Raw genomic sequence first — 24966 nt, 5'->3', positions numbered from 1 at the left:
GTGAGCAGGAAGGGAGCAATCACCGAGGCCAGTTTATGAGGCCTGAAAGGGCCGCAGATGTTACGGCTACCCGCTTCCTGCTGGGGTCTCTTTCTTCACGTTGATGCTACAGGGGGCATTTCTGAATCCAAACCCTCTGGGCCTTTCCACAACAGCTGATTACATTGCTGTTTTTACAGTGTTCTTCTTATACAGGGTTTAGTTAAGTGGGACAGAACTGGGTTCTGTTAGTGAGGTACTACACTCATGTGACAGCATCAGACTCTACTTCAATGTTTCTATTTCAAGAGACTTGTTCTTTCTCAGCAGTCAACATTGTAGCTTTATACTTCCGTGTTTTTCCCCCCTCTCCAACTGCCATAATTGCTAGTGGCTTTGCAGATTATGTTTTTAAGACTTCAAACTAATTTATTGAGCGAGAAAAAAAACTCAGGAGTGACATCTCTTGGGTCCAGACTGAAATATCAAACCACAACTGGATGGACTGCATTAGTATTTGGGCTCAAACATTCAATTAAATGTATGACCAAATACTTAAACTACTGACATCAGCTGTACTTTGTGTTTATAGAGCATGCCAACAAGCTTCACTGATGTAATCACCAGCCACACAGGGTCAGACTCAGTAGCATTGATTTAATTGGTCGCCATCGTGGTGACTTCACTTGAAAAAGAGTTCCATATTAATGGTGTCGTATGCATACACTTGCTTTGGCTTTTCATACTTTTACACCTTCAAGTCATACAACTTGAGAAGCTTTGAATTGTCACTGCTGCAATGGAGCTCGCAGTTTCCATCGGTTTGAAGGGAGCGCTTCAGCAGCTCTCTTAAAAATCACGGCTCAAACGAGGCGCTTTGAAAATCTCAACTCATTACAGCAAACTGAGTGTGGGAAGTGTCAGCAGCCCGATGCCACAGCTGCTCCAGTATTTCAGCGCCGGGGCCCCAGGCCCCCCCTCCCTCTTACCCCGCACCCTAGTCTTATCAAAACAGAGCTGCTGCTGCTGCTGGGTTTGTGCAGGGTCGAACTGACTGCAGGCTTCAGTTTGAAGATCTTTCAGTCATGCGTTTGTGGACGACGAGATCGGGAGCTCAAAAAGCTGAACGCAGACACTCTGCAAAACGAGCGAGCTGGAGGAAGAGGCAAGGCCGAGTTCAAATTGTGCAAAAATGTTTTTTTTGGGCAACACTGCAACAAACTGGTTTGCATTCCAGCAAAAAAAAAAAAAAAAAAATGCAACAAGTAACGCGTATCAGAATAAATGCATTAGTAGTAAATTTATTGAAAAAGATACAACCAATTAGATGGATGGTTCACGGTCCAGAAATATGTAACATAACGTTATGGATTGCATTTTTTATAACCTTTTTTTTTCATCATTTATACCTTTCACGACTTTGCACAACAGTCACTGCTTTACTAACAACATTTAAAAGAATGGTTGGCTTCTGTCGGCAAAAATCATGAAACAAAAACCCAACTACAGTAACTACGCTTAGAAAAGTGGAGTTAAAATGAAACATAAAAAAAAAGAAAAACGTTCTCTTATCTTACAAACTATGTTCACTTGGGTAATAAAAATGAGGAAAAAAAAAAACTTTGTCAGCACCATTTTCTTGGTTTTAAACTATTTCAGTTTAATCAAATTCTTCCACAACTGTGGCTGCATGCTTAATAAAACGGTAAACCAATTTATTCAGACTAGAATCACCTCGTTTTGGAGGAATGGTACAGCATCTTTCTCTCAGACAGACAATCTTTACTCGCTTGAGTAAATAAAAAGAAACAGTCCACTTTTTTGCACCACGGCTTCAGGTAATTCATAAATTTATAATCAACTATGGTGGCAAATGTCGGACACGTCTGTTCAAACACTGCGACAAAGAGGAAGTGACAAACAAGTGGCAACATAGTTCAATATTTATCAGCTAATCCCGCTGGAATGGTTCATGATAAATGACCCCGAAGGGTCACAAGTTAAACCCAGCTGAACGCTGAGGTTGTCTTCGCAAAAGACAACGATACCCTCATCCCGACCCCAAAGTTCCATGATCATGATTCGATAAGAAAAGCCATGTGACTATTTTAAGCTATCATCTTTAAAAAAAAGAAAAAGAAAAAAGGACAGTCCTCCTTCCCAGTGAAGTAATGCGTTACATTATATATGACACTTTATTGTCCGTGTGACTTTGCTGTGCGTGATGTCGCTGCCCCCTGTTGTTCATGGGACACAAAGTGGACTAAAAAGGGAGCAGTAAGTTCTTCCAGGATTCGATTGTGCATCTGGTTCTGTGTGACGACGTTTAGACGGGGCTCTCACAAAGGTCCATGGTTTGAATCAGAAGTGGAGATACAGTACAAGTTCATTGATAAGAGTTCGGACCGGATGCCTCGCACAGGTGCTCCTGTGCGTCCCGGCGGCCGTGTGTACGTGTGGCCGAGCTTTTAGTGTGAAGAGGGTTTTTTATTTTAGGAAGGACTAGCAGGGCCGTTGGAAGAGCTGGTGTCGGGTGACGCACTGGGCTGCTGCTGACCCTCCGGTGTGCTGTCCGCCTGCAGCGACGCCATGGCCGCTGACGAGTATCTGCACTTGGAAGAGCCGCATTCGCAGCTGAACAACTTGCTTTTGACTTCCCAGAAGTGGTCGCCATAATTAAATCTATGTGAGGGAGAGGAGGGGGATGACAGAGACAATTATTGTGACAGAGAAGTACTGGCATTTAATCCAAACCTGCCTTAATCCTGCTTCTGAAAGACATCACATCTTGAAATGGTAAAAAAAACAACAAAAGATTTAACGAAGAGTTACCCGAGCTCTTCTCCAGCCTTGATGTTTTCACTGGCGAAGAAGGCAATGTGTGGGAAACGAAGGTCCTGGTGCGTCGTGAACACTCGACAGGCAAACAAGTTGGGCTCGCACATGTGATTGAGGAAGCGGCTGATGTTTCCATAGAAACGGGCGTCGATGCAGTAAAGATCCTGGGGCTGGGAGGGAAGACAAATGAGCGAGAGAGCAGGGAAAAATAAAATTCTGCACGGGGAGAAATCCCACAGTACATTGACTGATGGACAAATAATGATAAAGTAGTAGCTAAGAAATGAGAGAAGGTATTAACTATTTTAAGAGTATTAACACATGAGTTACCTTGTCGTCCAGGCTGAACAGGTAGGTGTCATTCTGCCTCATTTCTGCTTCGGCTTCAGAGATGATCTCACCGACGTACCTGTTCAAAAGCAGGCGACCCGTCAGTAGCTGTAGACGCCACTGAAACGCTTCAATGCTGATGCAGTTTACACACACGTTAAGATGTCATGGACGTGGGATTCTTCAAGGTTTCATGAGCAAAGACTGCAGTTCTGAGATTCAAAGATTTAACATCCCTGCTGATAAAGGTTTCATGTTTTATCAAATCTTTGACAATGTTCAACCCAAAAGGTTAATCTCCATCATATTGAACAAAGAAGGGACCGATAGAAACTCATATTCTACAGGATCCTTTGCCGTCTGGATGGGCCTTTAAATTGTGCATTACAAAACTTATTGGTTTAGGAGTTGGATTTTATTTTATAAGGACAATGTTTGCACATCATATGATCACTAATGTAAAAAACATATATATTTCTCAGTTGTTCTCCAGAAGGTAATATGTAACTGGAATCAGTAATTGTCAAATGTATTGTTTTTAAACTATTTATTGCAAGTTTAATGAACCGTCAAATTAATAATGGAATACTGAAAAGATACATTTGTGAACTTACTCGCACACAAAGGTCCCCTGTGGTATGTCTTGTACTGCACGGACACCCCAGCCCTTCTTACTGGTCCTGAAGACCTGAAGCCTGGTCCTGGAAGATACACGGTAAAGTTACAATATCAAATTCTTCCCTGAATCAGACAGACAGACAGACAGACACACAGACAGACACACAACAGTTTTAAATACCTAATTCCATTTTGCACAACGCGGTTCTTGCAGGTCCTCCAACAGGAGCACGCGTGGTTGCACTCAAAGATGAGGGGCGGCTCCTCACGGCAGAACTCAGGGAGAAGACATCCTCTCTGAAACACAACAAAAGATGTGCCGTACGCACAGGATACATCACTCATGGTCATCAAGGCTTACACTCCTCACATACTAATGGTGTCGTTTGTCATGGATTGGGCTGGTTCAGGTGTCTCTATATTCTTTCTGATGCATCTTGTTAAAAGAAAACTAGCGTCTGTGTGCGTGTGCGTGTGTCTCTTACCTTGTCGTACCAGCAGCGCAGACTGAGTTGCCCACACATGCAGATACTTGTCGAACAGTCTTCTTTACAAACACAGTACTGTGGATTGAGAAGATGTTGTTGGTCACTTCACACTGCCAATCACAGAGTTAAAAAATTAAATAAAAATCATAGTTTTCTTTAGAATTCCGGATGAGAGCTTTTCTAACTTGCCTGTAAGTGCGTTATGTTCCTATCAATGTTCATGGGGGAGGTGACGCAGTTTTCTGGGATGTATTTGTAGTCATCCGGGTGAGATTCACCGTCAACGGAGTTGACACAGGGAAGGGGAACCCTCTCCTGTCCCAGAGCTACGTCACTGTAAACAGAGCACAGGTTGATTAGCGGCTGTCAAAGATTTCAAGGTCCCTCCCTCCCTCTCTCTCTCCCGCTCTCTCCCGCTCTCCCCCCCACGAACACTGCTATTGTCACATTATCATCTTAACCTCTGAAGGACTTTTTCCTCCACTCGAGAGAGCCGGGTGTTCTTGGCGTCCCTCTCTCTCCTGTTGGCCTGCAGGGCCACCCAGGCCTTGGAGTTGTGGCTGCAGCAGTCCGGGGGGGTTTCTCCCTCACGGTTCTTCAGAAACACATCTGCTCCTCGAGTCAGGAAAAGCCTGAGGGCACCACATTTTTCTGATCAACAACAACAACAAGCCATTTCCGAAAAAGCTTTTTTAAATTATATGAAAAAAATAATCTAATCTTTGTTTTTAAACAAAAGCTTCTTTTTCCTCCCCTTCTGGACGCAGTAACTCACGTGACGCATTCCAAGCGATTCTCCCGAGCAGCGATGTGCAGAGGCGAGTCTCCGTGGATGTTGACGGCCTGCAGGTCACAGCGTGCGTTCAGGAGCAGCTCGGCGATCTCCACGCTGCCGGAGAACGCCGCCCAATGGAGGCAGATGTTCTCTTCCTGGACGACAAAACCACACAAAACCAGCAGTTACACGACATGTGCTGCTTGTGTAAAGCGTGTGACACACAGAGGACGGACTCCTTAGCCCACCTTGTCCCTGATGCTGATGTCGGCTCCCTTGCACAGAAGCAGATTCACCTGGTCCACATGCTTGTACTCTGTCGCCCAGATCATGGCTGTCCAACCTCCGTCATCCTGAAGGGGACAATCACACTTTCAAGCGCCGCAAACTGATCAGCTGAGTCGAGCTAAAACATCACCTACATTTACATCGAAACGTGAAACGGCACTTTGAAAGCCTGCGTCCTCACTGCCCAAATGAATGCCTTATTGCAGCAGAGTCAGACATTTTACACAAAGACGCGTCAGACGCAGTGCACTTCTTACTCTGAGCTCTGCTTGAGTACCACATCTGTCTTAAACCCAATATTCTGGCATCAAAGTGAGTTTGAAAGAGGCATATAGTCAATATATAACACTTACGTTTAAATACTCATTGTGCAACGTTAGAAAAGCATTAAGTGGAGCCACTCTACGATCCAATTACGTTATTTTAGTCAGTTCTGCGCCGCTGCAGATCGTTCTTTGTGGGGTTTTGACAGCGTGTGATAAACTGAACACTTGAATTAAACTGAATGTTAACCGGGTGTGAACCCAGCAGCTGACGTAAAATTTCAATTCACTACAAATGTTGATTTTTGAGAAGAGTTGAACCTTGGATAATATTTATGGTAACTGATTTCAGTTCATCGTGCCTTCACAGGTGGCTCAATAGTTAACTGAGCCCTTTAAATTCAATTAGCGGAACTGTCATAAGTCTGACAGTAAAATGTCAGAGACTAATTACAGACACCTGCTGAGGCATTCTTAACAATCAGCTGAACAATTTCGACTACCTTATCAGACATATGCGTCTACGTATGGCCAGGCAGCCACCTCATTGGACAGCAGCAGGAAAACACTCCTGAACGATAAAGGCTTGTGTCTTATGTCGAGACTAAAACAAACCAGGAATCACAGAGAGGATCAGAACGACATGTGAAACTGTACCAACCTGACAGTTGATGTTGATTAATCCTGTGGACAGAAGGTGCTCAACGATGTTGTAATGACCAGACTTTGCCGCTAGATGGAGACACGTGAACCCTTCAACATCCTGAGAGCAGCAGAGAATCAACTGTTAATTATCAGTTATTGAGACACACACACACACACACACACACACACACACACACACACACACACACACACACACACACACACACACACACACACACACACACACACACACACACACACACACACACACACACACACATCTTTTCAGTTTTTTTGTATTTTTTTTTTTTGTAGTCCCATATGATGGCTGACAAAAGACTGAAGGTCAAATTACTCATCAATGTAGCTGGCTAATGAAAGAGAAACTAGATGCAGGTTAACCTTGTGCATGGCGCTGGCTCCAGCTCTCAGCAGGTACTGGACCGTCTCCATGTAGTTGTTCTCACAGGCCTCCATCAGTGGCGTTCGCTGATCTTCGTCACACATGTCCAAGTTCGCTCCCGCCTGAAGGGGCAAATGTCAGACGACGGTCAAGAGAGCTTGAAATGGTCCTCAAGCATTTTAGGTATCATATTTTACATGCGATAGTATGACATATCTCATCTTAAAACATTAAACTAAGGATCGAACAAGGCAGGACGGAAATAAAATCAGCCAAGGACTCTTACCTGCACGAGCATGTGGCAGATGTCTTTGTATCCTCCCTCCGCTGCAGCGTGGAGCGGGGTGCGTTTGTTCTGAGAATCCATCTTAAAGTTTGGGTCGATACCGTCGACTGGAAGATAAATAGTGAAAAGGCATTTGCATAAAAACAAATATTAGATGCAGCCAGAGAAAGATTTCAAAATTTTATCGAGAATGGGGACGACGAGGTAAGGTTTACATACCCAACATGAGCAAGACCTTCTTGAGTTCTCCTTGTTTGGCTGAGAGGTAAAGCTGTTTGGGGTGAAAACGCAGCTTCTTTGGCCTGAAACGAGAACAACAAAATGTAATTATGAGTTAGTAGGTTGTCTATGTTTGTCTCAAACATCTTTTGGTCCTTCAGATAAATCATGATGACAGTCTGATGGTGGAACGGACTTCTCTGTGTCGAGCGCCACCAGGATGCTCTCTAGAGTCTCTCGAGGTGGTCCTTGAGGGGCTGTAGGTGGTGCCGTCGTTTCCAACCCAACCAGCATCGTTGATGACCGGGACAGACCAGGAACGGCAGAGGCGTCGAGTCCGTGTGCATTACGAGCGGACAGAGAGCTGTCGGCCCTGCCGCTGACTTCAACCCCCATAGCCAGCCGAGAGGAGCTAGAAGAAGAAGAAAAAAAAAAGAAAGTACTTCAGGTGAGCAGTGAATGACGGACATTTCTCCCCCAGGAGGCTACTAGGCATTATTTTCCTCCTGACATGAACACACACCCTCCGATAATCATGTCAGGTAACTTCCCGCCCCTTCTGACTCCGCAGGTGGTTCTTTACCTGCCAGTGGTGGTGTCTGCTCGGCCCTCGGGGCCCCCGGGCGTGGCCGGCCCGTGCAGGAGCGTGGGGGGCACGGTGGAGGTGGTGTCGGCCTTGGCGATGGTGACCTCCTTGGCCTTGCCGGCCTCCTCTCCACAGTGAGGACAGAAGCTTTGACCCTTCAGCACCGAGGCACAAGCACGATGGAAGCGGTGAGAGATGCTGAGGTCCGGCTGGCACTCCATGAAGGTCCCCTGCTCAACGAAAAGCAAATAACCCAAAGGTCCTCACTGACTGATGCGTTCACATAGGAAACCAGAGCACTATGGGAAGTTCAGGCAGGAAATAAGAAACAGGAGCTGTAAGAGTCTGGTTTCAAAAACAAAAAACACTTTATGGCTGCAATTACTGATAGTGTTATCAATGTGTTGATTATCTTTGAGTCATTGTTTAGTGAAAACATACAAACCCAAAACTATTTTTGTAAGCTATCTGTCATTCATAGATATGCTCTGAACGTTATTATCTTGACTCTTGTTGGTTTAAGTCACAGGAAACTCAAAAACTTGAGTTTGAAGTTTTAATTGGCGTTCATAGCGTATATTGCCTCGGCATCTGATCTTAGCAATGTCATCAGTTGCTGTAAATTGCTTCTACTTTGTTTCATCATCTTTATTTCCTGGTTCAGACAGTACCCATTGTTGACAGGAGGTGACATTAATATTAATACACTGTTTATAATAATAGTTATATTTGTATTCTGTGGGCGTATAAAAATTCAGTATTGTAGATTTGACTGTTTTCTACCGTTTATTATGTATATTACTTGTTTTGACTTTTTAACTTTGTATCTTGTGTGCACTATACCCTGTTTGCTGTTGTAATCCTGAAATTTCCCCACTTCGGAACTAGTAAAGGAAAATCTAATCTAAACACATCCACCTGGGTGAAGCGTTAAAGAGTGTGCCGGACTCGTACAGGTTATATCTGGATTTTTCCTACCATGAAACATCCAGAGTTTAGTCACAGTAACAAAGAAATGGGACATTTGTGTGCAGTGCAACTCCTAAGCGGATACGAATGGGAAAAACTGAACGACCTGTAATTCACGCGTTAATAGCACTGCTGTGGATTGTCTGTTAGTTATTTATTTTTCATATTTAATTGCACTACGCTTAATAGACTCTGCCCTGACATTAATAAAGACAGTGTGCACTCACAGCCCTGCAGAAGAAGCCACAGCCGGGGCAGCACTGGTGCTTCACCATGCCGTTGCGGTGGTCCTCGCACAGAACCAGCAGCTGAACTGAGTTGGAGGGACGCATCATTTCGTGCTTCAGTATGGCACCCTGGCAGCGGTCCAGCTGTCCGTCAACGCTCTCTGTGGCCATGCATTTCCTGTCGGCCAGCGTGAGAATCTCTCGACTCTTGGGCGTCTCCATGCGGCAGCTGCAGAGAGGAAGCTCCTGAGCCTCCTCCATCACTGACCCGGAAGATTCTGCAGACAAACAAAGTCAGACTTTTCCTTCGTTTACCTCAGGTTAAATCAGCTTCACTTGATTCAACAGGACGAGCCCAAAACCACACGTTGGCTGTCGATGCGGCAATTTTTTAAGTTAAACTTCTTTTGTTTGAAATGATGTCTAAACACATCATCTGCACATTGGGTCGCCTACTTCTGAACAAACTAAAGTTTGTTAGAATCAAAAGTGACTCGTATGACGTACCAGATGGTCAGTGGTCTGTCTACAGGATAAACATAATGCATGATGCTGCTGGAGTGGACTTTCGTTTTGTTAGTCGGTAGGACCACATACACACATGGAATGCATCATTATAAACCCATTGAACACAGTTCTCCAATCTCTTCTAACCTCACCTTTGCTCTCTGAGGGAACCGGCGGCTCCTGGCGCTTGTTGAGGTTGACAGACTTTGGTGAGGAAATCTGCATTCTCTCGCTCCCATCAGCCACCTCGGCCTGAGCTGAAGCCTTAGGCTCGTCCACCGCCTCCAGTTCTGAGCAGAACGACAGCGATCAGTAAGTGAAACGCTTCACCGTTTGTCATCGTATTTAAAACACTCACAAACGGGGAGAGAAAGCAACGCTACAGTCAATCAAATCATTCCTTATGTTGATATTTGAAAGAACGTGTGACATGGAAAAAGAACAATCTCTACGACAAAGTAATACAGAAATACATACATCTATAAACCAGTCCAACAAGTGAAACCAACTCTGTGTGTATCCGTTGAATGAGGAAGTGTGAAGGTTTGTTTGTGTTAATTACAGATGCTTCTAGTGGAGCTGCATGGCCGCATGCACCGGTTTGACGTCTTTTTCATGGATTTAAGACCTTTGCTCTGACCTCCATAAGAGTTGTTAAAAGTTATGGATAGGACTAACTTTTTTTTTTTTTTATAATTTAGGCTTTCATTTAGGTTTTTGAAAGAAGACTGTCTGTTTCCATAGCTGGTGCCTCATGGCTTGTATGCCTTCATAGCGCAGTTTACATCCATGTGCATCCAAAATATCAGCACTGCATCATTTGACCCTCATTATAGAATATGAATTATTAAGATGGCAACATTTATTTATTTTTCCAGGTGGACGTTTTTAATATATTTTTATCTTGAGAGTCTTAAAGTATAAAAGAAAATGTTGCCTAGTGTATATGAAGTTTGAAACAACCCTTGCACCATCATGGCCTAAATGTGCTCAAAGGTTATTCAAAATTGTTGGTCCGTTACATTTTTAGCCAATGGAAACTGATGCTCAACACGTGGACTGCAGGTGATGGCTCTGTACCGATGTGGGTGTGTCATGAGCGGCGGTCACCTTTGGCCTTTATCCTCCTCTTCCGTTTCCTGGACGGCCTGAGCCACACGCCGTCTCTCTTTATTTTCTTTTTCAACTTCTTCTTCAGACTGGACCCCGTGCTCTGCGGCAGACGTATACAGTGATTTCAAGCCGTTCTGTCGTTACTCAGAGGAGATGATGCAAGATGAGATCTAACACTCTTAAGTAGCTCTGCCGAGTAGTGCTGGCTTACCAAGTCGGACTCTGAGCCCTCCTCCTCTCCCTCTTCTTCTCCAGACTCTTCAGACTCCTGCTCGTCTCCCACCTGCACGGCAAACAGAATGCAGAGTTTATCATCAGTGTTTAACACATGACACATCGAGACAGGCTTCACTCGAGTGCACTTAAAGTGCACAGTGATACTTGAATGGAAGTACGGTTTTCTATTCCCGTGAGGGAGGAACTTTTCCAGCTGACAATAAGCTCACCTGGGTAGATAAACCCACAAACGACATGTTTCCAACGCATTTCATTTTGTCATCACTTACTCGTTTAAGACTAATTATTCTGTAGGTTTTCGCAAAGGGAGACTCAACGCTTTGACTGTTATCTTTTTCAATCAAAACAATTTAGAAAAACAATTCTACAATACTGCCATGGACATAAAAATAATCACATGTCATGGCAGGATCAAAACATCCGTCAGCTTTGTTCCAACCTGAGAGGTGGGTTCAGATGTTGCTTCCTGGACAGCACCGGCAGGTTCTTCTGTCGGCTGCTGTCTCTCCTCTTCCTCAGACTCCACCTCCTCGGACTCTTCCTCTTCAGATGCATTTTCGACCTTCTCACCATTCATGTTCGCGACCTCTTTAGGCTGCGACACAAGTGGACAAGACGACGATCATAGCAATCTCAAAATATGTTGGAAAAATTCGAATTTTTGTGCGGAAGTGAAAAGTGGAAGTGAAATGTAAAACCTGATAAAAAATCTGGCATCAAACGTCAGATTCGAAAACTGCTCAGGATTGTTTTCTTTCGGCACAGTTCATTTACATATGAATTCTTGTGTTTACTTCAGCCTCGTCTATTCAATTAAAAAGTAATTTAAGGACAATATGAGTCAGGGTTGAGCAGCTGGGAAAGCGCTAACATGAAGTGCACAGTGGGAAAAACAATGTGTAAAGCCAGTACATCTATTTCTGTGAATTAAGGCCTTAACTTTGACCAAACCAGAGTGAACAGTGGAAAAACTGACCAGGATGGTCTTGGTAAGTTTTAAAAGCGTGTTTTAAAATGAGTTACCAAGACAATAGAGGTAGTCTTAGTTTGGTGAAAGGGTTTAAGTCAGAAGGCGTATGGTTTAGAGAGGAAAAAGGTGCAAGAATATGGATCTTCTACGAGTATATTTTGTATATTTATCAGAGTTTGTGGTACAAATGCACCACTGGAAGACATTTAATTCTCTACATTTTTTACTTTTCAAACCTTGTCAAATGGCACGCTGACGTTTAAGGACATTTCACAAAAGCGCGCAAGAGACGGGATGTGTTTTAAGAATGAAGTGTGACTAAACGCCTGCACGCACGTTTAAACCTGACAATTGACGAGATTTGGACTCGTCATTTGTTCCTCAATGAAGATGTCAGCCCAGTGACTAAATGAAGTGATCACTTAAAGGCACAATGAGTAGGATTTGTCAGCTACAGTTTTCTAAAACACAACAAGTTGAGGCGGCAGATTCACTCTTGTTTTGGAACAAGCTTTTTCCACTGGGCGTTTCGCCTTCCTGCATTTGCGGTTTTATCTGACGACGTGTCCGCCATTTTCGTGGCTTCCTCATGGATGCGTACTCTCTTTCTGGCACCAGGTCGATACTTTTTAAGAGAAGCTTGATGTCCAGAAATGTCCCGAACACAGAGAAATAAGAATATGTCTCTGCACATACAGACACGGCCATGCACTCTAATTGGGTGATGATTGAGAGGGATTTGCATGGTCTACACATTGTCGACCAGGATAATCCTACTCATTGTGCCTTTAAATGGTGTTTGTTTTGGTAATTGTGGGGAGCGCGGACCTGCGGGCTCTTGGCAGACTGTTGTAGTTCATTGAACATTTCCAGCACAGTTCTCTGCTTAAGCACTTTGGTTTTCTTCTTGGGAACCAGACTGTACATTCCCATCCGCCTCTTCTTCTTCCTGCATGAAAACCCTCCTGAGTACGGACCTACGGCACAAGAGAACAACACGCATGTTTACAGCACAACTGTCAATAGAGATGACGCTTTAGTCCGATTACTGAGCTCTAAAACCCGAGAACAAAGTCAGTGTTTTGACACAAGGTCAGTTTCCGTCACGTGTTACTGGGGTCTGTCTGACCTAGTTGGAGCTTGGCTGGAACTGGGCGAGCCGGACAAGCTTGAGGAGCCACAGAAGCCGGAGGCTCCTGGGGACCATCGGGAGCTGAAGGAGCCGGAGGGGTTGCGGGAGCTGGGGGTGGTGCTGGTGAAGCTGATGAAGCCGTTTGTGCGGAAGCTGGCGTATCCGATGGACTCTGAGGTAGATGGTTCTGAGTGCAGGGCTGCTGCGAGGATTTCTGAGCGTCAGGCGCAATTTGAGTCTCCATCTTCTCCATTTTGGCACTCTTCGCTTCTCTTAATTCCCTGTTAAGAAGCTGCAGGCAACAACAACCAAAATCAGTGAGGAACATCGTGTTAACAGGGGATTTACTTTGAGGTTATTCATTTTAATTTTCACCCAGATATGTTATGTCCACATGAGTCACACTGCAAGAGACCACTGTTTTATAGTAAACAGAGTCCTCCTGCAACAAGCACAGCTCAGAAAACCAAAGGACCCATTTACAGAACGCAGTTCCTCTATGTGGGATGATTTACATTTTTTTTACTGTGGTATCGCAATGGTTTTACATAATATGTTGAACCAAATTATTTCCCTTTCCAAACATTTTTAAATTTGTCTGATGTTACGGAGCACAGTCCACTGCATTTAGCAACAATTTCATCATCTTGTATCAGGGCTGCATAATTATGTCAATCAATACTGAGATCAGGATTACTTATCGCAATTAGTCATTGATTTTTGGGGCAAAATATTCTTTATGCACTTTCTCAATTAAATAAACTAAACACTGCTTTCACTTTGGCGTTGTGCTACATTCCTGCTAATTAACTATGTTTCACCAACACCGTGTTTCCAACTTTGTGGCAACAATTGTGAGAACACTGATTGTTGTCCAGGTGTTATCTCTCAACATCAGAGTCGGACTTCGCTCATGCTCTCGGGGCTGAATTGGAGCAAATCCCAGCAGCCACATTTAAAAAGAATCTGGTGGAAAGCCATTATAGCGGCCGATTAATGCCCATGGTTTGGAGGGACATGTTTGAAAACCACATATATGGATGTGATGTACGTGTGTTTTCATAGTTTGTCCGAATGTCGAGATAATTATGCCATTCAGTGTATACTGACAATTGAAGATATTTGCAATAATGATTTCAACTACATCACCCCGAACAGAAAGTAATGAGAGAAAGAGGCGGAAAACACTTGTGAGCGGATGATGATGTGCCGGATCCCGACAGTTTACCTTTTGTGCCGGGCTCACAGCGGGTCTGGACATGGTCTTGCGCGCTCTGTGTATCGTGACGGGTGCAGGAGCCGGGGCAGGAGACGAGACTGTGCCGTTCTTAGTGTCTGGTATCTCCTGTCCCGACGTAGTCCCGGTACTGGGGTCAGTCCTTAGTGCGCCTGAACTCTGCGCACACCCAGAAGCCGAGGCCGGGGGAGATTTGGCCGTGTGGCCCCCCGTCGGTGAGCCCGAAGGCAACCAGTTAGTCCTGTGAGGGGAAACCCCCGAACCCGGCTTTGCCGCAGAGCCACCGTCCTGCTGCTGCTGCTTCGTGAGAATGAATCCGTTGCTTCCTGTAACAGAACCATGCGGCGGCTCCACGTCCGACGTGCCATTTTCATTCGGCAACAGCAAAGTCTTGTTGTTGGCGGCCGCAGAGCCGTGAGTCGGGCTCTTGTGCCTCGTGGCGTCACATTCGGTGCCGTTGAGCATCGTCTCTGATGGAGGGGAAGAGAACAGTCTGGCAGCTATCTCTTTGTCTGCATCTGTTGGAGAAAACAAAAACAGAGAAATAATGCATAATTACGACGCAAACAGTCAAATTATTAAAAGCACTGCATCTATGAAAATGAACCAATACCTGGTTTTGCCTCTCTGTTGCTTGCGGCGTCAAGTTCCTCTTTCTTCGAGGATGCACCCTTATCCACGCTGCCCTTGGCTAGACCAGCGGGCTGATGACAAAACAACACATGTCAAGGTAAACCAAATGTAGAGCTCAAACCAACAATTATTTTATGGTTGTTTTCAAATCAATAACCTTTTCAGTCAATCCGTTAGTTTCAAAACAGTTAAGAATTTCCAAAGCCCATGCTATCTTCAAATCACTTGTTTTGTCCCAGATACATTCAATTCCTTGAATTAAGTGATCTGTCAATTGATGGAAAACATTTACAGAATCAATTCACTGTTTAGGTCATTGATCAAGCAAAAATACCAAACATTCTCTATGAGAATTTTTCTGCTTTTGTCTTTTTTATACCAATGCAAAAACAAAATGTTCCTGATGGGCCCAAACTAGACAATTTAAAACTATGATCAATGGACTAGAAAAAATATAACTAAAACAATAATTAAAAGAATTGTTGCAGCCCTAAATGATATCAAAAGCAGAAAAATGTTTGCTAATGTTGCTTGATTATCAAAATTGCTGTCAATTTATTTTCTAACAACTGACATTAAAATGAGAATAAAATACAGGCCCAAGCGTCAGTGTCTGAATGAAACCAACTTCCGCTTGTAAGTCGAATGCTGTGTCGAAATTTCTTTTCAGTAACGTGTCTTTGTCAGAATCAGAGACTATAGAGGGAGCCGACGACCCCCATGCACTCTCATTGTCTCTCTTCTCTCTTCCTATGCCACAGCCAACCAGGAGAGCAAGAGATGCACAACCCAAGCTTCAATAGAAACCTCAGCCACCCGCAGACCCTCTTTACATCTCACAGGGGCGGGTTTAGGCAGTCGAAGAGGTAACACCAGGAAATGTGAAAACTCTCTCTTCCTCCCCGAGCAGATTGTCAAGCTTGTTCTCACTCTGGGGAGCAAAAAAGGCCCAAAGGACAAACAAGAGGCCCCAAAAGGAATATATCACTAAGCCACACTTTTGCTTTCCCTTTGGGTTCCACCCTAGCTCCTCCAAGCCACTCAGTTTGTCTTCACACTATTTAAACAACATCTTAAATGATATGCTCAAAGGGAAGAGGTCTTATGTCCGTTTGTCCTTGAAGAGCAGCATTCCTTCCGGGCTCACTATGAAGGTTTACAGTCTCCTTGACCAAATGTGACGCTCATACCAAGCAGAGTTAAGGTGGATATACAGACACGTTCACTGACTCTGGTCTTATTACCCAGTGAGTGGTAAACGCAGGTACTGAATCGGATTGTTTCAAGGAGGCAGAGAAAACATCACCAGAGCTGCAAGAGACAGTGGCCCCTAAAAGCTTCATTTTAACAGAAGGATTCAAGACATTGAGTTCTGCTCTCCAAGGGCTCAGAGAGTCAAATCCTCAGATTTAACAGACAGGTTTGTCCTGAAAACTTGCACACAACCGACTTCCAAACTAAATAAGTCACCAGGACAGAGATCCCAAATCATTCTCCAGACACATGCTCCCGAGTCCCTGAGCCGCACACAGACATGTACCTTGTCAAGCAGCAACAAGGCCAGGCCGGGAGCCAGGAGCACAATATCTGAGTGGGTTTTGCCAAAGAACATCTAGGCTGGGACAATCACCTGTGGTGTATGATCTCTAGTAGCACATATGACGGTGAAGAGAAGAAGAGTCCTTCAGTTCCTTATTTCCATGGATTGAGCAGAGTTACACTCCCCCCAAAAAAACAACCACAAACCAGCCTCAGCCCTCCCCCTAGTGGTGGAAAGTGGAACGGACACACTGAAGACAGAAAGGAAAGGGGGGGAAGGGAGGCAGAGAAGCCCGTCTGCAGATCTCCGCCATTTCGCAACCAGATTGTTTACTGACAACGCGGCCATTGCAGAGGTTTTCCACTAGATGGAGAACTTAGGGGTCATGAGGCACGTGGATGGGGATATGTGGGCTGCTGAATGAAGCCCCAAATGTAAAGCCAAGGCTCTGAGTATTAATCAGGAACCTTCAGTAGGACAAAAAAATATATATTTTATATATATGTCATATATACATATACAGATATATAGATAGATAGATAGATAGATAGATAGATAGATAGATAGATAGATATACACTATGGCTGCAAAAATAAGGCTACAATGGCCCAGAGTTTACATTCCAACATGGACCATTATAAACATAACAAATAAATCAGCTTAGTAGTTATTAGAAATAAGCTCTTGACAGATTATATGGAATATTTTAATGCTGTAAAATATTCTAAATCAATGTGAACCCTGTGTGTGACAAAGCCTGGGATCTTAAGACAGAATGCAGGAGGCCTGAAAACTAAAACCCAAAGCACAAACACATCACACGATGCGCTGACACACTTATCATACGTGCAAGGTGCTGCTAACACCAAAGTTAGGCTCAATGCAAAAAAGCGCACCCAACTGCATTTAACACAGCCAAAGACAACAATGAGTCATGAAGCAGGGATCAACACATTCTTGCCATGTGATCCTTTCAAGTGAAGCAGGACCTCCTCATGAACCCTCGACGATGGACTGTGAGCCGTTTGACCAAAGGGGATTTGTCCGCTTCCTTTTTGTTTGTTTTTTAGAGGCCTAAAATTATGCAGTATTTCAAAAGAAAGAAGAAGAAAAAAGGCGGCAGAAACGGTTCTTTGTTTGTTTTCTCCATCTTCTGGAGAACCTTCAGATTCATGTTGCAGCTCTTTCAACTGTCACAACCTCAAATTTGGCATAAACAAATGTTGGGGTTTTGTACGTCCTCAACACACAATTTCCTGGTGATCAGCTAATGGTCTGACGCGCCGACCGTGCAATCGCAGTGATGCCTGTCTGCATTAGGCACGTCACCCTTCCTCCCACGCCCCTCACTTTCCATCAGCTCTCTGCTATCTAAACAAAAGGCAAAAAAAAGCCACAAAATAACTTAAAAAGCCCAAAATAATTCAGACCGTAATATGCATAAAATCCAGGAATTAGCCAATAATGTACCTGTTCGTATATTAATTGTGCAAACTGACTGATGGGACGACTGGCCCTCAGCCAGACAGCTGCACGGAAGATCAAAGCCAGGAAACATGGGCGCTCACACCGCAGCCTAACGTGCATCCAGCCTTATGGTCCAGTGAATTCCTGGTCACATAGCTGCCCAAATGTCCAGTCCCCTGAGACATCATTATATACCAATATGGGATGGAGCAAAAAAATTAAAACAAAAAATGTACTCTCAGGGTAGTTTCCAGACGTTTGAGTTACATCATATATCGTGCCGTGCTGTGACTGCTCTAAGTACAGCTGTTGTGTTCTCCAACAACAGGATCCAGCAAAGCCACACATTCAAACCTCTCTTTGATACAGCGGTGCTGCTTCTACTAGGAACGAACAACACTGCTACCAAAGATTAAGTCCATGATTTTCGGGAATCAAGAGCAATCACTCTGCTAATGGGGCAGCCGCAACTGTCTTAAGAAGCACACCTCACAAACTGAGAAACCATCTCAACGAGAAGACAGCAAGAGCTCAAACCAACTGATGGTAATGTTGATAGAAAATGGCTAAAAAGGAACTGAGAGCCGAGACTAGCCATCTTTCCACAGACCATTCAAAGCCAACCAATGGTCATGAGTATAAAGTCAACATGTCTTTTCCCTCGTGTGCCTCCAGGAAGCATCATACCTGCTTTCTTCTCATGGCCTCCATTGAGAAGAAGAAGGCGTCAGAAAGAGAGATAGAGAGAGGCAGAGAGAGAGAGACAGAGTGTGTTTGTGTGTAGGAGTGTGTGAGAGAGAGAGAACGAGGAGAGGGGGAGAACAGAGAGAGGGAGAGAGCGCGAGAATGTGTCGAACAGATTGCTCCTCTTTTTCTTTTCTTTCCCCGCATGCACATTCACCTCGCCGGTCATGTGACCTGGTGGCTCCCTCTGTCGGTCCTCCTCTTCAGAAGGGTCTCCACAGAGCATGCTCAGTCAGCTCAAACTGTAACACCACTCCGTTTCTGTAAACTAGAAGATCCTTGTTGCCGCAGAAGGTATACCCAGTGATTCAGACTCGCCAAATAAATACTGCGTAGCTGGAAAGATGGAGAAATATATCCTGCTAATGTTTTCATTTCATTTGTACCAATAATCAAACCAACTATAGTTTTGTAGCAAGAACCATTTCTCTCATTTTCTGTCTTTCTTGCTGTTGTCTTTTCCTTTCTGTAAAATGGAAATATATTTGGTCAATCAAGTTTAAGGGGGGGTTAGAGTGCGAGTGCGAGTGTGTTGTGTGTGTGTGTGTGTGTGTGTGTGTGTGTGTGTGTGTGTGTGTGTGTGTGTGTGTGTGTGTGTGTGTGTGTGTGTGTGTGTCAACGTCAGAGGCACCAACAAAACAAGGAGGCAAAGGAAATGGAGGCAGCAAAGGCCCGGTAAGCAAAACGGATGTCAGTGAGGAGCCTGATTAGCCAAACATTTGCAATGGTGGACATCGGGCAACATCGAAACCTCTAAAATAGGAGTGCCTTTTGTCTTCACACAGCAACATATAATTGAAATAGAAATGAAGTAAGAGACTGAGCTGCTATTTAGAGAAAGGAATTCCAATAGAAACCACAAAAAGACCTGATGAGAACTGAGTGAATACAAATGTACAATCCCAATTTGGCAAAATGCTGCTCTACAAAGGCTTTTTGTTGTCTTAGTCTATAAAATGTAGTTAAGTAATGGAGATGCCCATCAAATGTTCCCAGAACTCACTGTGTTGCTCTTATTATGAGTTGCTTTGTCCAGCCAAAGAAATCCAATAACATAAAAGAGACAAAAAGCAGCAAATTCTCACAATAATGCTTTTAAACACAATTAATTGATAATCAGAATAGTTGTTTGTCACTCTGCAAAGCAATACGAGTCTTCTCCTCAGGGGTTGTGTTGCGTCCCGTAGGAATGCAGATGTAGAGATGTCGGTGCTTCTCCCGTTTCACAACTGAACAATGACAAACAACCTCATCTCGACATACAGGATCAGGTTTATCAACTTCCAGGGCTCAATGCAAACAGAAATAAAAAAAGGGAAATATATTCTTCCCACCAACCATGGTAGAGTTTAAATAAAGTAAAGATAGTGAAATATCAGGTGATACTGTGTTGGAAAGAGAATTGAAAAGCCAGTGAACACCCAGAAGACACAAAAGGAGGCCAACCATAAGCAAAGAACAGCTTTGACACAACCATTGTTCAGCACACAAAGAAAACAAAAAGCTGGAGCCAGTAACAATACGTGTGAAACTAGTTTTACCAACAGCATAACAAGGGTTTGTGTCCATTAGTCGCATTTTAACAAAGTTGATTTAAAGAAGATTTAAACATATGCAATAAAGAGACGTTCTGCCTGTTGGTCCACCACTCCTCACTGAGCTACTGGATTGGATTTTGCTAAAGACGTTTATGATCGGGAGGATGAAGCCTACTGATTTTCCTCTAGGGCTGCAATGAAGTTAACATTTATGTTTAGGGTGAAAGTACAATTGATCTATTGGATGGATGCCATGAAATAGAAATCAATATAGTATCAATATATTGCCTATCTTTACTGCAAGTACTGTAGATACTGGGGCTCAGTGCTCGAGACACATTGTAATTGCACAATTTCTCTGTGAAGGCAACGTTGAAAATAACATTACAATAAGTTAAAGATAGCTGTTAGCAGCCGGTGGGCAGCACAGTCCAACTTGGCTAAATATAAGAACAGCTAATACACAGAGGTTGCATTGAGTAACATTATGATGCGTTCAAGCTCTGTTCAGAATAAATTGTATTAGGACAAGGTGAATTATATTGTTATCATGTTTAAACGTAATCTTGCAAAGTTTTGTTTTTGGGATGAAACTTAAGGCATACATCAGAGATTGATTCCATATGTGCAAAAAACAGTGAGTTTACTTTTAATCTACCATAATCAGGACACAATTTAAATATAGCCAATATTTTGTGATACAATCAAAAACTACTAATATTCCCATGAGCCTCCATGGTAATTTGGGTTAAGTTATAAGAGTAAAAAGCAAGTATACTAACACGCTACACTGTGAAGAACAACAGAATGGTATCTTCTGCTTGGTACTTTGGCTGTAACCAAAAGGTTCAACCACAGTACACTTTATTGCTCTGTTATCCTTTTCAAAATAGCAATAAAATAAAAAAAATAGCATATTGATAATTGTTCTCTTCACTCAAAACAACCTTTACAGCTGCGTCAATCTCAGCTTCACACATTAGCATTTTATGACAACTTTTTATGGACCAAAAAGTTGTGAGAAGTATGTGAGAAGATGAGCATGTCTCCATTGGGCCAGCAATCCAGAGGTTTGCAACTAGGGGACAGTTACGACGGAAAGGTTTCTAAACTGTATCGATATCAAAACGATCAGATGTCTATGAAGGTTTTAAGGTCCCAAAAAAATGACTATTTTTCAGTTGTGACTGACTATCAAACTAGATATGGCATTCATCCTCTGTATGTAAACAATCATACCCTTACAATTTCCGGTAGATGTCTGACATGACATCAGCTGGGTGGTGTCTGCCAACAAGGCCAATATTGGCCATTCCAACTCCATGTATTTAAATTACAGGAGCCAAAAAAACTGCCTAACATTCAACCAAAGCTCTTCTCCTGCTGTGTTTCCTGTATGAATGCACACAAAAACTGAATGCCACGCACACACACACACACACACACACACACACACACACACACACACACACACACACACACACACACACACACACACAGAGGCAGTTCACGCAGTGATCAGGAACACCGGTCTGATGCAGCACAAAGATATACAGGAGAGTGATGCTAGAATGAGATCTACAGTTTATTTCGTGAAAATATGATAATTATGGTTGCAGTAAATTGTTTCATCTGCACGGTGGAGCGTTGTTGAACATTAAGGATGGGGCTTTAAAATAGCATGCTACAAATCTGCCTCTGGGTAGCCAAACGTTATCCATCCCAGTAACTCATATGAAGACTGTTCTACCATAGGAAGGAACACATTTCTTCATTTTCGTTCTAAGTCAAAGCACTGACATCAACAGTACACATTGTGACTGCTGTTTTGGTTGGTTGAATTAGAAGCAGACTGGAACTTTACCTTTTTCCTTCATAAATAACTTGAGCGCGATCAACATTTTTGGCAACTCATTTTTAATCAGACGGTTCGTCTATTGCTTCATCGATTTGGCAGGACAAGTCATCGCATCCCTTCATTGTGAACAGTTTTCATTGGAACTATTTCTTTGGCAAAGAAAACATGGATCCAATGGAAACTGATGATGGGGTCTGATGAATGAGGGGCATTGTTTCTAATAAATAGACATGTAGCTGCATTTTTCAATGCTTGAATGAAAATTCATTCGTCTTTTTGTATTAGATATCAAAAAGTATCAATATATTAAACCCTAACTATCTATCCGCATGACAATATACCACCAGATGCACCTTTTTTTCTGACGTGGGTGAACAGACCCTTGCAGGTCACTGTATCAACGTGTCAAAAGCATCAACATCACACACGGGAAAAAGTTATGCGTGCAAACGACCCTGGCTGCAGAGCTCAGCGTCCCACACTTTTCTTTACTCCACTTAGCCGACGAGCAGAAAACCCAACGCTGCACGAGCGACCTCTGCCGCATGAGAATATATCTCAAAAAACAGAAAAGAAACAAAGACTCAAGATCTGACACATTTGCACACTTTTTGTGCCACTGTAGCCAAAACCATCAGTTCAAACAGTCAGCCTCTAAAGGACGGAGCAACTTTTTACAGCCAAACCCCTGGAATGGTTTGAACCGACTGAAAGTCATGGACCAGAACTGCAGATAGCTAACAAAGACAACACTGCACCAGGAGAAAAAAATCTTTAAAAAATGTAAAATAAAGTTTAATGTGAAAATACAATCATGCGCTAAGCATCAACGCCGGTTTAGGAGCTGGCGCCATATGTTTACAGTGGGAGGCTGCAGGCAGCACTGCCAGTGTTGCCTTCATTTGACTGCATCAATTATCATGTAGCTAACAGACTGCACAGGAGAGGGGAATACTACATTATCGGCCGGGCAGAATACAAGCCGTTCCATATCACACATATATGAGCCTCCGACGTTCAAAAAGATGTTAACCCTTACATAAAACAGTTTTTGTGTGGATTTGACAAAGTGTGCACTGTGCGCTAACTAGCACGGCTGCTAGCAGCTAGCTAAAACAGCAGTGAACAAATTAGCCACCGGTGAGCCGGTGACGGACAACGCCGCTAAAGCCGCGAAAGAGCACCGGCTGCAACTACACACTCGTCTGTCTTCAATTTATTTTGAACCGCTAAAAAAGGGACAGAAGCAGGACAGTGACGTGAGCCCTGGACCATGAATAACTCAGCCTCGGCTCGCAGCCCACAGCGCGCCACTGACGGTCACATTCAGGTTCCGGGGCGCAGCATCTTCCTGCACATTCAGCTGCCCTCCGGTCCAGCACAAAAGCAAGAGACTGCGGGCTGGCAGCGGGCAATTTACGACAACGCGACACCGCTTCACCGACATTTCTGCCGTTTACAAGCGAGGTTCTGGCTGCCGGGGCGGAACATATTTCCCCCGGGCAGGAAAACCTATTTGGAAGTAAAACAAGCTTAGCGTAGATAACGCTCACAACACTCACCTCGGGTCCAACCGAAGCCATGGTGCCTGGACGTAAACTCCGCCCACCCCCCGATTACGTCACATATATTGATTCGTAGCCGGTGTAATACCACACCTGGGAATATGATTGTTTATTATAATGTCCATAATAATAATAACTATGTTGAAACTGCCCTTTAAATCCCGTATAATTGTTACGATAACAGAGAAGAGGACTATGTAACAGCACAATAAGCAGCAGTCAAACATGTTGAAAAATATATATAGAAATACACAATCAATTACCCGAAGCCAACGCAAATGGCACTTGATGAGAACAAATCAATGTTAATGGTATACGTTTGTTTTTATTATAGGGCAACTCAAAATGTCTGCTATTCGGACCAGTGCTCATTTGGCTTTACTGCATTAAAGACACACATTTGTATTTCACTTCTACTGTAGCTTATTTAACTGTACTTCATGAAAACATAATGTCTTGATAAAAGGCCTGACCTGGTGAGGTAAACATGGTTTAACTGGTCATCTTGCTCAAGGAATCACCCACTTGCACTCGGTACTGTAAATTGAGGTCCTGTTGTTGTGTGTGTGTTACACCAGCAGGTGCCCTCCTTGGCTTAGTCTTTACTCAATAACGGATATTCTCTCCAGATGTTCGGATTCCTTTTATCTGTGTTTATGCCTGTTTCATTTCCTCCCTTTGCTCAGTTCTTAAGGAAACTTATCTATTCAAACATATTTCAGTCCTTTCATCTTTTTCGTCTTAGATAGACATATACTCATATCAACTGTTTGAATTAGTTTAAACTGAAACACACGAAGAGTTGCCACCACTGAAACTCCAAATACACTATTATAGAGTATTATCCAAATACTCTATTATTATTAGTAACTGTTGGAACGACTAAATGTCATAAAAATAAAGGGGGGAAAAGTGAACTGTTCACATCTAAATGAGTAAATAGGGCACACATTGAGTTTACTTTTGTTATAACATGTGCTATAAACCAGTACTGCACTTAAATATACATTTTAGGTCGACTTTGCTTGAGCAATACAATTACAATTTAGAGGTAAAGAGTATACTTTTTACACCTCTAATAATTTGTAATTAGTAGTAATTACCTTCCAGATTCAGATGCAAAATACACCAATAAAGTATACACACTCAGTGGCCAGTTTATGTGGTACACCTGTACAACAGCCATACAACCGCCTTGCAATAAATTATGCCTTTGTGGAGGTTATTATAATCAGTATACTAAGTAATTACAATAGTAGTACCTTTACCAGCTGCAGCATGAAGGCCATGTTCATATTATTATATCAATAGTTATAATTCAATAACATACAGTGAATCCAGAAAGTATTCACAGCGGTTTACTTTTTCCACATTTTGTTATGTTACAGCCCTTTTCCAAAATGGATTACTTAATTTGCATGTATGTAAAAGATGTTCCCAAACCTTCTTTCACTTTGTCATCATGGGTGTTGGGTGTAAAATGTTGAGGGGAAAAAGGAATTCAGTCCATT

The 24966-nt window shown here is 43.3% G+C and overlaps 1 protein-coding gene across 3 annotated transcripts; it reads right to left on the bottom strand.

Annotated features, from left to right (window-relative positions):
• Positions 1 to 1264: 1264 nt before the first annotated feature.
• ehmt1b (euchromatic histone-lysine N-methyltransferase 1b) lies at positions 1265 to 23490 on the bottom strand. Of its 3 annotated transcripts, none has more exons than XM_068574003.1 (26): positions 23453 to 23490; positions 14724 to 14814; positions 14102 to 14628; positions 12871 to 13165; positions 12570 to 12718; positions 11211 to 11366; positions 10746 to 10817; positions 10532 to 10634; positions 9574 to 9711; positions 8915 to 9192; positions 7716 to 7948; positions 7329 to 7544; positions 7133 to 7215; positions 6914 to 7020; positions 6627 to 6749; positions 6241 to 6342; positions 5277 to 5381; positions 5029 to 5183; positions 4715 to 4885; positions 4443 to 4587; positions 4251 to 4328; positions 3947 to 4062; positions 3762 to 3848; positions 3148 to 3226; positions 2812 to 2987; positions 1265 to 2661 (listed from the first exon to the last, which is right to left on the bottom strand). In XM_068574003.1, exons 1-26 carry the CDS (start codon positions 23471 to 23473, stop codon positions 2472 to 2474), a joined length of 3996 nt encoding a protein of 1331 aa, XP_068430104.1. In that variant the 5' UTR covers positions 23474 to 23490; the 3' UTR covers positions 1265 to 2471. The 3 variants fall into 3 exon arrangements, with proteins under 3 accessions (XP_068430104.1, XP_068430103.1, XP_068430105.1); XM_068574002.1 differs by lacking the exon at positions 23453 to 23490 and adding an exon at positions 18652 to 18763; XM_068574004.1 differs by lacking the exons at positions 12570 to 12718; positions 12871 to 13165; positions 14102 to 14628; positions 14724 to 14814; positions 23453 to 23490 and adding an exon at positions 11470 to 12517.
• Between the last annotated feature and the right edge of the window lie 1476 nt (positions 23491 to 24966).

Source organism: Clinocottus analis, unplaced genomic scaffold (genome assembly GCF_023055335.1).
Source record: "Clinocottus analis isolate CAN_PGR_092001 unplaced genomic scaffold, fCliAna1.0.p SCAF_13, whole genome shotgun sequence".
Lineage (NCBI taxonomy): Eukaryota > Metazoa > Chordata > Actinopteri > Perciformes > Cottidae > Clinocottus > Clinocottus analis.
Note: the sequence above shows the minus strand (reverse complement) of the source record. Positions and strands in the feature narration are given on the sequence as shown.

Coding starts and splice junctions, on each gene's coding strand:
- ehmt1b (XM_068574002.1), bottom strand. CDS start 18,720: ATGCTCTGTGGAGACCCTTCTGAAGAGGAGGACCGACAGAGGGAGCCA. Junction 10,635..10,745: donor AGGGCTCAGAGTCCGACTTG/GTAAGCCAGCAC, acceptor CGTCTGCCGCAG/AGCACGGGGTCCAGTCTGAA. Junction 5,184..5,276: donor ACATCAGCATCAGGGACAAG/GTGGGCTAAGGA, acceptor TTTGTCGTCCAG/GAAGAGAACATCTGCCTCCA.